Raw genomic sequence first — 17,110 nt, forward strand, 5'->3', positions numbered from 1 at the left:
ATTTTGTTTAACATTATTGTAATTTTTTAAAACTCATGTTTTAATCTCTAAACAACGTTTTCATCATTCATTTATTCTCATCTCTCCCTTTCTTTTAGACTTTCTTTTTAAGATTTATAGTCATTGTCTATGCGCAGAACATGGTATTCTGGTGAGAAATATATTGTTTAGAATGTTAAGAAATGTTGGGTGTGACATTCACAGGATTACATGACATCATCACCACTGTTTTTTTTTTAATCTTTCATCTGTTTATCTAAGATATATACATTCCAACATCTTGGTACCAATGTTACTAAGTACAAAAAAAGTCAGGTATAAATACTAGTCACATTCTCCACTTTAAAGGCTGTTTTAAGAAATTAAATTTATATGTGTCTGAAATTTAGAAAAGTGCTTAGTTCATAATAACTAATAAATATATTCTCACTATTTCCATGTCCTGGTTCTCAGTTATTTTCCTTTTGTTACTCACCAACCATTCATTTTTCACCGTATTGTAATCACACTTTTGCTGCCACCATTCTAATATGATTTTTGCTAAAGTTGATCAAATACCTATTTTTTTTTTGTATAAAATAGTTATAGGCTTCTAGGTGGAATGAGTACTTTTGACCACACTATTCATAACATTCTCTCATAATTTATCTTTTTTCTCTCTTCAGATGGTAAGAATGATGAATTTTCATTTCTTTATTGTTGACACTATTACAGATGTCTCCTATTCCCCCTTCCCCACCTTTTCCCACCTTCACTCAGCACCCCTACTCCTCCCTCAGGCCATAACCACACTGTTGTCTGTGTCCATGGGTTACGTTAAGCATATATGTTCTTTGGCTATAATTGATCTTAACATGCACCTTTTCCTCCTACTTTTAAATTTCTAATTTCTGGATATTTTTCTTCTTTTGTGCCTCTATTATGTTCATATTTTCAGTCTCTTCTTTTAGTTCCTTTAATTTCACAAGTACAGTTAGTGGTTAGCCTCTTGAATGCCTAATTGCTTGATCGCCAAAAATAATTGCTCTTCAGAATGTCAGGAATGTAGCCAAATATACCTCAAACATAAGAACGTCCACAGTTCCCTCCTGTTTCTTTCCTGGAGTTTCTTATAATTAATCTAGTAAATTTGGCTGTGCATCAGAGTAATCACTTTACATGGTTTGCCTATCTGGAGGAATTTTTTCTTCACTTATCTCTGTTCCCAAACCCCAGTTCCTCTTGAGTTGCAAATGCTTGGTCATTGTTTTTTTGTTTCTTTCTGGAGTTTAATGAAACTCTGAAATAGAAGTTGGGTGTCTTCCAGAGCAATCAATTCTTACTCCAATTTTAGTACTACCCTGCGATGTACATTGTTTTGAGATTTAACTGGTGCTTTTTAACTAGAACAGAACATATAAGTAACACAGTTCCATATATATTCAATGCCTAAAATAATTACTGGCAAAAATTTAAGTAAAATTTTCCACCTGAAACTATATTATTCATATTTCAGGTGAATTTACTTACTTAATTTGCTATAAGTTGAGTCTAACATTTAGACTTCTTTTTGAAGTTTTTTTTTTTCCTGGCTAGTTTAGTAATTCTTATGAAAAATCACTACTCAGATCAAATCCATTACCTTTATTCCTGAAAAAAGCGACAATTGTCGTCTCCTCCTTGCCTTTTCTGCCAATCAGAGGAATAGCTGTATATTCATTGACACTGCTTTTGCTTTCCTGATGCATCTCTCAGTAGTGTGTTAAAACCGGAAGTTGAGGACTTTGACATTCTAAATTTGTGGCTGTATGTTGTCTACAGTTTTTTTTCTCAACTAGCACAAACTAAATACTGTATCAGCTTTTAAAATATTTAAAAAATTGAGTCAAAAGAAAAAACTGCCTACAATTTGTGCTGGAGCCACTGATTGGTTGATTATGTGAAAAGTTTTGCTATATTATTTTATGATATTCCCTCCATATGGAGCAGGGAAAATGTCAACTTTGACCGTGTGTGTAAGCTCTGGAGTTAAGTCTCAGGAATGGAAGTCACTATCACAGAGAAGGGGCATGGATCTGCTCATGGTTTGCCTCAGCCCTAGGATGCTCCCGTGGGATGTCGCTCCACACCTGAAATTTACAACAGATCATCCTGAGAGGCACTGAAGGATCCTCCCTCCCTTTGCTTCTCTGAGGCAACTAATGCAGCCCAACGGACTTTGAATAATATTTAGTTATAATATCACTTTTTCTTCTAGTCACTAAAACTGTTCCCCCCCCCCCCCATGAGAACTCTGATATTGTAATGCAGATGCCGAGTAATGTTTTATTTAGATTATTATTGCCTGATTATTGTTTCTATTATAGTTAAAGAACTTAAGATTTTTTATTTCTAACGAGATGATGCAATGTGAGCCAATTTGTCAATCGATTTTTTTTCCTGTTGGGGGAGTACTGCTTCTTCATGTCCCTCAAGTTATATTACCTTTAGATGATGTTCTACTTGTTGTGGCATAAGAATGGTCACACCATTTATGGAATGTGATGAACAAAATAAACTGACGAACAAGATAGAAACAGAGGCATGGATACATGGAACAGACTGAGCTTTTGGAGGGAAGGGGGAAAGGGGGGACTGGATGAAAGAAGGTTAAGGGATTAGTCAAAGAACATATATGTATAACCTATAGGCACAGACTACAGTGTGGTGATGGCCAGAGGGAAGGCGGGGCAGGGCCTGGGTGGAGATGGGCAAAGGGGAGAAAATGAGGACATCTGTAATAGCGTCAACAATAAAAATAAAGTTAAAAACTGGTCACACCAATAAATAAAAATTATCCAAGAATATTCTTTCTAAAAATAACATTTCATTAATAGCCATATTAAAACTCACATCTTTCAGTTTTATACAGCAAGAGAAAATCCATGTCTTAGAGATAAATATGACCCAATCTCAACCAGAGAGAATGTAACTGAAAAGATAGAAAATAGCATATTTATACTTCTAGCAGTTAGTCATAGCCTCTTTTGATGAGAAGTTTAACTACCATTGTTATTCTTACAGATAGAAATTTGAAAATGAATGTAATGTTGAAAACTTGCATGAGAGTTTCAGCTCACTACTGACTGAATCCAGGCCCACAGTTACAGAAGGCTGGGATGACTTGCGTTCCCATCTTCAATCAGTTGCAAACATTTCTTCAAGACAGATGTGCTGCCATAAGCCCTGAAAATATTTTCTTTTAGTCTTGGTCAGTAAAGAGAAATGCCGGTACAGAGAAAGCTCCAGTCGTTTTGGAGAGTTTGAACTATCTTCTCTTGGAGAGCGGTCTTTCCAATTTCAAGCGTAATATTTGTTTATTTGCCAAATCTGCCACAAAGTTGTTTAACAAAAGGGCCCTTGGTGACCAAGTTCAAAAATCACTAATGAATCATTTGTGTAATAAACTTTGGGGAAAAGAGAAATCAAACAACACAGTCTTCAGAGACAGGTGAAAGCAACAGAATCATTTAAATGAGACTGGTAGGAAAACAATACGAATCTAATAAAAAATTAGTTCTGTTTTTTAAAATTAATCTTTGTCATGTACAGTAATTAAAAGGTCATAGATATTCATTTTTTCCTTTACTAATATTTATGAAATGAGTATATTCTTAAGACATGTGATAAAATAAGGAAAAATAGAAAAATGCTAGGCATAAGTACATGGAAAATAACTAAAAAAAAGATAACAAATGCTAATATTTTGGAGCATAACCTTCCATAAATTTCCTCCTGCAAATATGTCCATATATATGACATATCATATTTGCAAATGTGTGAACATTAATTAAAAACATATACAATTGAGATATATAGTTTGCCACATGCTATTTTATTTGTTTAGTTTTAATTAAATTGATTGGGGTGACATTAATAAGATTATGTAGATTTTGAGTGTATAATTCTTTGATACATTGTAAATTGCATTATACTTAGATATTTATGAATCTATTTTTAACTTAATAATTATTGCCATGTATCATTTTAATTCCATTTAATTTCAGTGTGCCCTATTAAGTGTAGCATCAGAGTTTAAGTCAAACTTTGAATATGTGCTCTTTACAATGTTTCAGAATTTTAAAATATGTAGTTATAGAGTTATCCACCACGTTAGTCCCTTCTTTTCTACTTTTCACAATTATAAAAAGATCTAAGAGAAAGATACTTGCACAATTCATATTTTTTTGGAATATTGTCAGAATAATCATTAGCAAAATTTCTTCAGTGAGTTGGATGACTAATAAAGTAATTAAGATATTCTTTCAAATTAAGAATATCAGAGTGCTTTTGGATATACATTTATATTATTAATTAGCATTTTTCCCTTTATAGAATATGAGGAATATTACCTCATTTTAATCAAGAACTGATCAAGATCAAGTTTGGGTTTCAGATATTATTTTGAGGTATAATTTACATAGAATAAAATGTACTCATTTTAATTGTACAGTTTGATGAATTTTGACAATTGTATATGTCTCCCAAACCAGAATCTCAATAAAGACAAATAATTCAATCTTTCCCCACCATTTTTTTATGTCCTTTCTTATCATTTACCTTATCTTCAGCACCAGGCAATTAGCCATCTACTTTCTGTAATTATAGGTTCAGTAATACAAAGTGTATTGGGTTTTTAGAGTTTTATATAGTTGAATTATACCATACGTATGTTTTTGAGCCTGGCATCATTTTTTAAAAATTTATTGGGATGACATTGGTTCATAAGATTATAAGTGTACAATTCTATGATACATCATCTGTATATTGCATTGTGTGCCCACCACCCAAAATCAGATTTTCTTCCTGTTTTATATCCTGATTATGAATGAAATCATATGATTCTTAACTTTCTCTGTCTGACATAGTTTTCTTAGCATGATATTCTCAAGATCCATCCATGTTGTGGCAAATGGCATATTTTTTCTCTGTGTGGCTGAATAATATTCCATTGTATCCTGTGTAACATTTACATGTTCAAAGGGCTTTTAGTTTTTGCATTTCTAATTTATTTATATTGAATTAGTGTTAACAAAATAAATTATAACATATCTGTTTTCCTTGGTAACAGAGGTTTGATATTCTATCATTGTGTAGATGGAAATCTATTTGAAAAGAAAAAAATGTATATAAGTGGGATTGTACCACCAATGTTTCTTTCCCTCCCTCCCTCCCTCCCTCCCTCCCTCCCTCCCTCCCTTCCTTCCTTCCTTCCTTCCTTCCTTCCTTCCTTCCTTCATTATTTTTAAAATTCTCACCCAAGGATATTTTTCCATTGATTTTTAGAGAGAGTGGAAGAGAGAGGGAAAGACAGAGAAACAGTGCTGTGAGAGAAATACATCGATTGGTTGCCTCTTACACATGCCCCAATGAGGGCCTAGGAAGGGAGGGGTCTGCAACCAAATTATGTGCCCTTAACTGAAATCAAACCCAAGACCCTACAGTCCACAGGCTGATGATCTATCAACTGAGCCAAACCGGCTAGGGCTTATTTATTTATTTATTTATTTAATACTTAATTTCTATTTTTATTTTTTTTACTAAGACAATTCAGTCTATCCAGCTATCTAATTTCTCTGCTTCTATAGAAACCTGAGCTCTTGACTATTGCTAGGAAAAAATTACAAAACCTCATGATTGGTGCCATAGTTAATACATATTTCCTAGTCACTCATTTATTCAAGACCCTGGGCCAGGTACTGGGAATTTAATACAAAGGATATCGAAATACACTTCCTGTTCTTGAAGTACATCACTTAGTGTTCAAAGGTCAAGTGCAGAGAGAAGATGAAGGTACTATTCAGATAGCAGATAATGTCATTCAAAAAAATCATCCAAGATTACTAGAAAACAGGGAGGTAAAAGACACAATATATTTAAAATAGCTAAGTTACATGAAGAACATCAAGAGATCCACTGAGATAATTTTCCATTTATCACTTGTATCTGTTAGGATTTGCTGGGTAAGAAACCACTCCCCAAACTTTAGTAGCTTAAAGCAACCCAATTTTGTGGTTGGCTGGGCAGTTCTTTTGGTGCTGGCTGCTTTAATTGGTGATTGATGGCATAGGATGGCTTCCCTTACATATCTGGAGCCTCACTTAACTCACATGTATTTGGGTGACATTGGTTAATAAGGTTATATAGGCTTCAAGTGTACATTTCTATGATACATCATCTATATATTGCATTGTGTGTTCACCACCCAAAGTCAAATCATGTTACATCACCATATACTTGGCCTTCTTACCCTTTACTACTTCCCCAGTCCCCTCCCCTCTGGTAACCACCAAACTGTTGCCTGTGTCTATGAGTTTCTGTTTTATATCCCACATATGAGGGAAATCATGTGGTTCTTAGCTTTTTCTGATTGACTTATTTTTCTTAGCATAATATTCTCAAGGTCCATCCATGTTATTGCAAATGGCAGTATTTAATCTTTCTCGTGGCTGAGTAGTATTCCATTGTATATATGTATGGCAACATCTTTTCCCAATCATCTATTGAAGGACACTTTGGTTGTTTTCAATGAATAATGCTTGATTTTTTTTCCTTTTGTCTTTCTGATTGTATCTCCTAGTTTCTGCTTCAGTTAACCTGCATTAAAATTTGCCTTGCTTTAATATTCTATGTGCTTAGTGACTACAAATAAATAAATAAATAAATGTTTTTACCATACCTAAATAATATACACATACACATATATACATGCTCATATTAAAATGTTCCAACCAAGAACATTGATTGCTATTTTTTGTTTTAATCACATTTTATACTTTTTGAATAGATATACTTTATTTGTACACTGTAATTTTTGTTAAACTTATTCTCTTGGTAATTAATTTTTAAAAAAATATATTTTTATTGATTTCAGAGAGGAAGGGAGAGGGAGAGATAGAAACATCGTTGATGAGTGAGAATCATTGATGGGCTGTCTCCTGCACACCCCCCACTGTGGATTGAGCCTGCATCCCGGGCATGTGCCCTTGACCAGAATTGAACCTGGGACCTTTCAGTTCTCAGGACGATGCTCTATCCACTGAGCCAAACTGGCTAGGGCAGTAATTAAGTTTTTTAAAAAATATATTTTATTGATTTTTTACAGAGAGGAAGGGAGAGGGATAGAGAGTTAGAAACATTGATGAGAGAGAAACATCAATCAGCTGCCTCTTGCACACCCCCTACTGGGGATGTGCCCGCAAACAAGGTACATGCCCTTGACCAGAATCAAACCTGGGACCCTTCAGTCCGCAGACCGACACTCTATCCATTGAGCCAAACCGGCTAGGGCAGTAATTAAGTTTTTATGACTGTGACTAAAATAATATTTGCTGTTGTTTATTGTTATTATAGTCCACTGATTTTAAAATACTTTTTAATTTTTTCAATTAGAACATCAAATTCCCTTATTAATTCAACTAATTTTCTATTAGAGTTTCTTGAATTTTCAAGATATGTAAATATGTCCTCTGGATAAAAAACAGATATGCCAAATTTCATCACTTTGAAGACAGCATGAATTGTAGGAAATACAATTAAGCTGTGTATCACTATTAAAAACAACAACAATTGCTGGTGAGGATGGGGAGAAAAGGAAACCCTTGTGCACTGCTGGTGGGAATGCTGATTGGTGTAGCCACTATGAAAAAAAGTATGGAGTTTCCTCAAAATTTAAAAATGGAACGTCCGTTTGACCCAGCCATCCCACTTCTGGGGATATGTCCTAAAAAGCCGGAAACACTAATCAGAAAGAATTTATGCACCCATATGTTCATAGCAGTGTTATTTACAATAGCTAAGATTTGGAAACAACTCAAATACCAATCAGTAGATGAATGGATAAAAAATCTTGGGACATTTACACAATGGGATACTAGGCAGCTGCAAAAAGAGGGATCTCTTACCCTTTGGAACAGCATGGACGGACCTGGAGACTATTATGTAAAGTGAAGTAAGCCAATCTGAGAAAGACAAATACCACATGATCTCACTTATTTATAGAATCTAATGAACAAAATGGACTGACCAGCAAAATAATACCTGAAGCATGGAGGCATGGAACAGACTGACATACCTTGATGTGGGGATGGGTAGATAAGAAGAGATAAACTAAGGATTTATGTACTTATACTAGCATGGTTTTCTAATTCAAACTGTCGTTGCATGGGCAGTTATTATGTCATTTCAAATGCTCTACTAATCCTGAGACTTTAAACCTAAACCTTTGTGATCCATAATGCAATCTCCTATCCCCATCCCCAGACTATAATCTTCTGAGCACCCACAAGTCATTTTAGTCATTATTGCTCTACTAAGAGTTGAATAATTCTGATATCTCCTATTTATGAGTTTGCAATGATTTTAGCTATTGATTCCAATGAATATTTATTAAATTTTATGCAGTATTTCTGTGTTCATGGTAGTAATATTTTCCTCTGTTTTCTCAATATTAGATGCGCTATAAATCTTTCACATGTATTTTAACTTGGGACTTTTCATCTGTTTTAGACATTATACACAAAATTACTCTTTTACATGTGTTTAGGTATCACTATTGTGTGCATTTTGAGTAGAACAACAAAGCATTTTACCCTATACTTTCCCAAGGAATGACTTTTATATATATTTAAATTGTATTTGGAAGTTAATTTATTTAAAAAATTTTAAATAAATTGACATAGAAAACTGTCAGATATTAGTTTGAAAAAATGAAGATACCAAAATGGCTTGAACAGGGCTCAATGGAAGTTTGGTTGAAGAAATGTTGAGAAAATTAATGTAACTCATGTATATATTGTTAAAAAACAAACAAGATTGTAAACTTCAAAAATACAATGTATCCTTGTTTCTGAGATGACTGAAAATATTATTTCCTTTTATTAGAAGAGAGCAAAACAATTCTTTTGATGGAATCCTTGAAGGCTTTCTTAACTTGATTGTTTCTCAGTGTATAAATAAATGGGTTTAACATAGGTGAAATAGAAGAAATGAGCAGTGAAACTACTTTATTAATGGTCACTTGCTCCTTTGCTGTAGGATTCATATAGATGAAAATGCATGTGCCATAGGTGATGGAAACCACAATCATGTGGGAAGAACAGGTGGAAAAGGCCTTTTTCCTTTGCTGAACAGAAGGGAATCTCAAAATTGTCTTGATAATGGAAGCATATGACAGAACAACACAAGTAAGAGTGATATTCAGGGTCAGGACAGCACAGATTATGACTGTCTGTTCGATGAGCCATGTGTCTGAGCATGAGATTTTCACTAAGGGAACTCCATCACAGAAAAAATGATCAAGCATGTTAGAGTCACAAAATTTTAGAGTTAAAGCCAGTCTAAGTGGTGGGACTATGATACATAAACCAGACACCCAGCAGCTAATGATAAGAGTCTGGCAGACCTTGGTGCTCATGATGGTCGTATAATGCAGGGGCTTGCAGATGGCCACATAGCGGTCATAGGACATGGCCGCCAGAAGGAAAAATTCTGTTACTCCACAGAGGTCAGTAAAAAACACTTGGATGAAACAATTGTTGTAGGTAATGACCTTGTCACCTGCTGCAATACTATACATGTACCTGGGAATACAGGCAGATGTGAATGTGATCTCCAAAAAGGAGAAATTTTTTAAGAAAAAGTACATAGGTGTTTTTAGGTGAGAATCCACAGACGTTAGTGTGATGATGGTCAGGTTTCCAGTTACACTAAGCATGTAGGTGAGGAATAGAAAGATAAAAATCAGAACCTGTAGCTGAGGGTCATCTGTCAGTCCCAGCAGAATGAATGTTGTCACTGTACCATTTCTCATCATGGACTTGTGACTTCTTCCAATCTGCGTGTGATATTCAGAGAAATTTTCCGATAGATTATAGCTTATTTTAACCGCTCTAAAATTTAACTCTTATGACCAACCTTAAGCACTGTGGCTTCCCCTATTCCCCATTACACACTCCGTCTTATTTTCCCCTTGAATATGTGCATTACCTTTACTGACTATGTGTGTTACCCTTGTTGCCCACACAAATGATGACTGTGTTCTCTTCCCTCCCTCATCTTCCAGTCAATGAATTATCTTCAGTGATACTGCACTAAGAAGGGCCTCAAATGTGCCTACCATGCAATCAATATGTCAAATATTGACATTTTCTGACATCAATTAATAAAATATGTTCTCCTTCTGTATATAGTTTATGAGAGTATCCCCTTGTTTATCTTGCCATATGAAAGTATCCACTTTATTGTTTAACTTATTGTGTTCTGTTCCTATTGATGTTATAGTGACCACTGAGTTCACAAAGCTTCTGATATAGAGAAAGATCACTTACTGAGGGTCATGGTTTACTCAAAAGTCAGAATCCTTTCAGGAAATTTAGTCAGTAAATTTCATATCAAATTGAAATGTTCAGGTTTTGAACATTATTCGATGCTGAAAATAAGTTTTCTTCATGATATTGCAATTTATTTTATAATAGAAGTCAATAAACAGACTGACCAGAACATGTAACTAACTGATTTCTGTTTATTCCATCTTCCAAACAAATGTCCAAAATGAACACAGGAATCTGTAATGAGACGCTGTGACTTCAGTCGTTTTGTTATTCCTTTTGGGGTGGGAAGAGGAATGCACAGGGCATGCTTGTATATTTCTATATAAAGATACTTCATTATTTTTAATTTGAGGTTGAATAGTCTATACAAAGTTACCCAGAACATTTCTCTAATTAAGCAAGATACAGTTTTATTTATGTATTTTATGAATAAAACCTACCAGACATTGACATTTTTTCACAGGAGGGAAATTCACTCTCAAAAATGAATTTCATAAACATATCTTAAACACATTAAGAGTACATAAACAATCACAGAAATCCATTTTCTTGTCAGAGGAAATTATAATCTAGATCCTAAAAGGGAATTCCAATCCAAGAGACAAACTATCATACTTACTTTTCTGTGTGTAAATCAAACTTCTGTTGGCTCTTTAAATATAGCAATATTAAGACTACAGTCATATTTTCGTAAAAATATGTATGTCTTCACATTCACTGGGATGTCTGGGAATACAGAGTTCCCTTTGTTTTCCATTTCCGACAAACTGGACAGACTTGCCTATGATGGGCTTAGTGCTACTATAAGCCTCCAAAGATTTTCCTACTATCTCCATCATTAGGAAAAAAATTACTCTAAAGGCTGAGAACTCTCTTCAATGGTGGAAGAGATAATAATTTAAATAATCAGGACAGAAAAAAATGCTTTTATGATGTCAAATGTAACTTTTTTTTTTTTAATTTGCAGAAAATGCCAGTAAGTGAAAACAACAAATGGTCCTTGGTGACCTACAATCAAGAATTGTTAATTCATTTCTGAGTAATGAAGTTTGGTAAATACATAAGGAAAACAGGCTTCGGTGGGACTGACTCCTTGGAGAAATTAGGGTGTTGCAGGAGCATTTGACACAGGTCACTTATTTTATTTTATTTTTAAAAAATATATCTTGTTGAAAGTATTACAGATGTCCCCTCTTTCCCCATTGATCCCCTTCACCTTGCTCTGTCCTCTCCCCAGTCCTTCACTGCACCATTGTCTGTGTCTATGGGTTATGCATATAAGTTATTTGGTTACTCACTTCCTGCCACCCTTCACCCACCCACCCTCCACTTCCCTCTGAGCTTCCTCTGTCTATTGCTTGTCTATGGATCTATTTTGTTCATCAGTTTATTTTATTCATTAGATTCCACGTATGAGTGAGATCATGTGATACTTGTCTTCCTCTGACTGGCTTATTTCACTTAGCATAATACTCTCCAGGTCCCTCCATGCTGTCTCAAAGGGTAAAAGTTCCTTCATTTTTACAACTGCATAGTATTTCATGGTGTAAATGTACCACAGTTTTTTTTTTTTTTATCTGCTCATCTACCAATGGGCACTTGGGCTGTTTCCAGATCTTAGCTAGTGTAAATAGTGCTTCTGTGAAATAGAGGTGCATATATCATTTCTGATCGGTGCTTCCAGATTCTTAGAATATATTCCTAGAGATGGGATCACTGAGTCATAAAGCAGGACAACTGTGTCATATAAATCACTTAGTTCATTTCCTAATTGATTCTTTTCTTTTCTTTTTCCCCCTTCTCTCTTTCTTTTCCTTCCTCCTTTCCTTTCCTTTCCTTTCCTTTCCTTTCCTTTCCTTTCCTTTCCTTTCCTTTCCTTTCCTTTCCTTTCCTTTCCTTTCCTTTCCTTTCCTTTCTTTCCTTTCCTTTTTCCTTTCTTTTCTTTTGTTTTCTTTTGTTCTTTTCTTCTTCTTCTTCTTCTTCTTCTTCTTCTTCTTCTTCTTCTTCTTCTTCTCTCTCTCTCTCTCTCTCTCTCTCTCTCTCTCTCTCTCTCAACAGAGAGAGGAAAGGAGAGGGATAGAGATATAGAAACATCGATGAGAGAGATATATGGATGGACTGCTCTGCTTCCTGCACTCCCCCTACTGGGGATCGATCCCTAAACCTGGGCATGTGCCTTGACTGGGAATGGAATCCTGAACTTCTGGTTTATAGGTTGAGGCTCAATCACCAAGTCACACAAGCCAGGCATATTTTCCATATGAACAACTATAAACTTTTGCCTCTCCCTGTAGAAGGCTAATGCTTACATATAGATCTTATCCTTCCAGATTTTTCTTTCTCCAAATACACTGACTGCATTATTCACAAATGCATAAAAATTTACGATATCTTATAATTGGAGACAAAACATAATTTTATAGTTTTCACAACGATATAAATGTACTAAGTGCCACTGAGTTTTACTTAAAAATGCTCAAAATAGTAAGTTCTGTGTTATGCATATTTCACTACAATAAGAAACATACACGTTTATGTATTTAAACATCTTATTTATCACATAATATAAATTTTATCTAAATTATCAGCTTATAATATGCACTTTTAATTATAATTCCTTATGTCTTTCTTAATCTACACCAGGGGTCCTCAAACTACGGCCCACGGGCCACATGCAAATACAAACATTATATTTATTTTCGTTTTGTTTTTTTACTTCAAAATAAGATATGTGCAGTGTGCATAGGAATTTGTTCATAGGTTTTTTTTAAACTATAGTCCGGCCCTCCAACGGTCTGAGGGACAGTGAATTGGCCCCCTGTTTAAAAAGTTTGAGGACCCCTGATCTACACTAATAAAAGAGAAACATGCAAATTGACAGTCCCTCCACTACGCCCACCAGCCAATCAGAGTGATATGCAAATTAACCCAACAAAGATGGTGGTTAATTAGCATACACAGGAGCAGAGTGAAGACTGAAGACAGTGTAGAAGGAAGCCAAGCACTGCAGAAGGGAGCAAAGTGGCAGAGAAGGGAACAGAGTCGAAGCAGTGGAGACGGGAGCAGAGCTGAGGCAGCAGAGAGGGGAGGGAGCAAAGTTGTGGAGAAGGGAGGGAGCGAGGCAGTGGAGTTGGGAGGGAGCGAGGCAGCGGAGACAGGAGGGAGCTAGGTGGCTGAGATGGGAGGGAGCGAGGCAGCGGAGAAGGGAGCTCTGCAGGCTTTGCTCCCTTCTCTGCTTTGCTTCGGCCTCATGAAGCCCTATTCTTGCAGGAATAAGCCCGAGGAAGCCCTATTCTTGCAGGAATCTTCCTGCAATGGGCCTTTAGTATATATATAAAATCTGTAGTTACATCACCTCTTAATTCCTTATACCTTTCCTTATACCCTTTACCCTTGAATAATGTTAGGGTTAGGGAGTCTGAAGCCCCTACCCCTCACAGTCAAATTCCACCTATAATTTTAGACTCTCCCAAAATTTAACTACAGTTATCCTCAGTATTCATAGGGGGTTGGTTTCAGAACCCCCATGGGTACTAAAATTTGTGGATGTTCAAGTCCCTTAAGGAAAGTAGATCAACACCTACAGTTGATCCTCATGCATTCAAGGACTCTTGGCCACAGACTGAAAATGATACAGACATTGTTTTGAGAAACAACAACAAACAAAAAACCAAAACCACATATAAGTGTACTCATGTTGGTCAAGGGTCAATTCTACTTTGACCCTTTCGTGCACAGGCCAACACTCTAAACACTGAGATACACTGGCCAGGCCTGGTCTATTTTATTATACATGTGCCATGTATTTTTTTTTTATCTAGAACTTTTTTGTTTTCATTTCTAAAAATGCAGTTTGAATCTTTATAATTATTTCATGCATAGTGGGCAGAATCTAAGAATGTCCTTGTATTAGGGATCTCCATATCATAAAGAATTGGAAATTGACTCATGTGATGATGCAACCTGGCAAGTCCAAAATCAGCAGACTGGAGACCCAGGGGCAATAGTAGTTTGAGGGCAAAGCCAGTTTGCTGAAGGACTAGAGCCAATTTTGAAGCTGAAATCCAAAGGACTAGAGCCAATTTTTTTATATCATTGTGAAAACTATAAAAGTATGTTTTGTCTCCAATTATAAGATATCATTGTAAATTTTTATGCATTTGTGAATAATGCAGTCAATACATTTGGAGAAAGAAAAATCTTGAAGCTGAAATCCAAATACTGCCATATCAAAGTATACGTATTTTTAAATTGTAAGTTTTCTGATTGCTTGTCAAAAACTTTAGCAGTTTAAATTTGCACATGTGTTGTAGAAAAGAACCCTTTTTGCCTGTGATCTACTTCAGCAACAGATTAGAGTTCATTTCAAAATTGTACGCAGTAGAATCAAGAAAAGCTGATGTTGCAGATGAAGTCTGAAGGTATCTTCTGTAGAATTCTGTTACTAGGGGTGGTTGGATTAAGGACACACTATGGAGGACAATATACTTTACTCATGTCCACCAATTTAAGTGTTAATCTCATACAAAATACCCTGAGGGAATCACCCAGAATAATGTTTGACCAACTATCTGGGCATCATTGACAAGTCAATATATAAAATTCATCATCTCAGACTCCCGTGATGCACACACTTTCTGCCAGTTATTCAATCATACAAGAATACAGATTTTATTGTAAAGGGACTTTGCATACATAATAAAGTCCCAAATAATTGGCTTTAAGATAAGGAAATGATCTGTGGTGGGCCTTACCTAATCAAACGAGACCTTCAGAAGGATGGAAGCTCTTACATTTGATAGAGATTTGAAGCCTTTGAGATGTGACATGAAACACTGCTGGTGGGAATGCAGACTGGTGCAGCCACTGTGGAAAACAGTTTGGAGTTTTCTCAAAAAAATATGAATGGAACTCCCATTTGACCCAGTAATCCCACTTCTAGGAATATATCCCAAGAAATGAAACACCAATCAGAAAGGATATATGCACCCCTATGTTCATAGTAGCACAATTTACAATAGCTAAGAGTTGCAAACAGCCCTAGTGCCCATCAGCAGATGAGTGGATTAAAAAACGGTGGTACATCTACACAATGGAATACTACGCTGCTGTAAAAAAGAAAGAACTCTTACCATTCGCCATAGCATAGATGGACATGGAAAGCATTATGCTAAGCAAATAAGTCAGTCAGAGAAAGATAAATATCACATGATCTCACTCACTTGTGGATTATAATGAACAACATAAATTGATGAATAAAAATAGATCCAGAGACATAGAATCATCCAAAGACCATCATACCTCAGAGGGAAGGTGGGGGGTGGGGTGAGAGGGGGGAGGGTGAAGGGGAGAGGGTAACAGGTAAACCAAAGGACCTGTATGCATGCATATAAGCATAGCCAATAGACACGGATAGTAGTGGGGTGAGGGCATGTGCTGGGTGGTGGGAGTGGCCGGAGAGAGATCAATGGGGGGAAAAAGGAGACATATGTAATACTTTAAACAATAAATAATTTAATTTAAAATTTTTTCTAGTTCTGGTTTTGAAGTTGGAGGGGGTTATGTGGCAACTTCTCAAAGTGGAAAGCAGCCCACGGCTGACAAGCAGCTAGGAAATGGGATCCTCCATCCAATGAGCAAGATCCTGAAAAAACCAGGCACAAACTTCTAGGTGTCCCCTCCCATTGGAGTCCCACAGGGATGAGCTTAATTCTTCCAGCAATAATGTGTGACTTTATGTGCAAAGTATTGCCAAGCAGGGAAGCTCACCTGAGCCTTTACAATGAGGGGTTTCATTGAGGTCAGTCATGTAGGCATGCAGGACCCACAGGACTGGCCTTAACTACTCGACTATTTAGTCTCCATTCCCCCACAGGTCAACCTGCTGTAGTATGGCCAGGACTTCAGGCATAAAAGGCCCCACTCTTATCAGGCAGGGTATTCCAAGAGTTCAGAGGTTATCTCCCAGTAGCTAAGCAAGGACCAGTCTTAAGATTGGCCTTTGTGTAGAAAGTGCAGGGCTTGCTTCGCCTGCTGAATTAACACTGTATTCCAGCACAATAAGATATCCCAGGCTCATCCTGTGCTTTCCTTGTTTCAACCCTTCCAGCAATGATTTTTCTAGGAAGATATATTTTTGTTTGTTTTGTTTTTCTTTTCTTTTTTTAGTATTTTTAAAATTTAGGTTCTCAAGCAAATATCATTAATTCTAAGCATGCTGTAAAACTTGATATTACTACATATGTAAGAATTAATAAATATGTTTACAGGTACAGTACTTTATTTTATACACATATCTATATATATGTGTGCACATATGTATATATACTCATAGTGAAGGGTTTTGGCAAGTTTTCCTGTACAAAAATTCCATTATATTAGACATATTTTGTCACTTTTTCTCTCTTCTCCCTCAAAAAAAAAAAATTAACAGGAATTACTCTAGAACAAAAGGTGTTACTCTAATAGATCTGTTTAATAACTTTATGACATTTGATTTATTGAGAGCTTTTTATTTTGCATTGAGTTTTTGGTAATCAGAAATGCTGTATTTCATATTGTGCCTTTTTATGCTGTATATCCTTTCAAATGGTACTTACATTTTTTGTGAGATAGAGTTGCAGGTATGGAATTGGCATGTCAAAATATACGTATTTTTAAATTGTAGGTTTTCTGATTGCTTGTCAAAAGGCTTTAGCAATTTAAATGTATACATGGGCTTTAGGAAAGTACCATTTTGCTTGTGATCTAATCCAGCAACA

At 35.7% G+C, this 17,110-nt stretch overlaps 1 protein-coding gene across 1 annotated transcript; it reads right to left on the minus strand.

Annotated features, from left to right (window-relative positions):
* Positions 1 to 8,884: 8,884 nt before the first annotated feature.
* On the minus strand, positions 8,885 to 9,832 carry LOC139005453 (olfactory receptor 6C2-like). The gene has a single exon (XM_070407682.1). The coding sequence runs from the start codon at positions 9,830 to 9,832 to the stop codon at positions 8,885 to 8,887; it is 948 nt and encodes a 315-aa protein (XP_070263783.1).
* Between the last annotated feature and the right edge of the window lie 7,278 nt (positions 9,833 to 17,110).

This window comes from Myotis yumanensis, unplaced genomic scaffold (assembly GCF_028538775.1).
Source record: "Myotis yumanensis isolate MYYU_CA2020_CCGP unplaced genomic scaffold, mMyoYum1.0.hap1 SCAF_3, whole genome shotgun sequence".
NCBI lineage: Eukaryota > Metazoa > Chordata > Mammalia > Chiroptera > Vespertilionidae > Myotis > Myotis yumanensis.

Excerpts from the sequence above, each read along its gene's own strand:
- LOC139005453 (XM_070407682.1), bottom strand. The coding sequence starts at position 9,832 with ATGATGAGAAATGGTACAGTGACAACATTCATTCTGCTGGGACTGACA.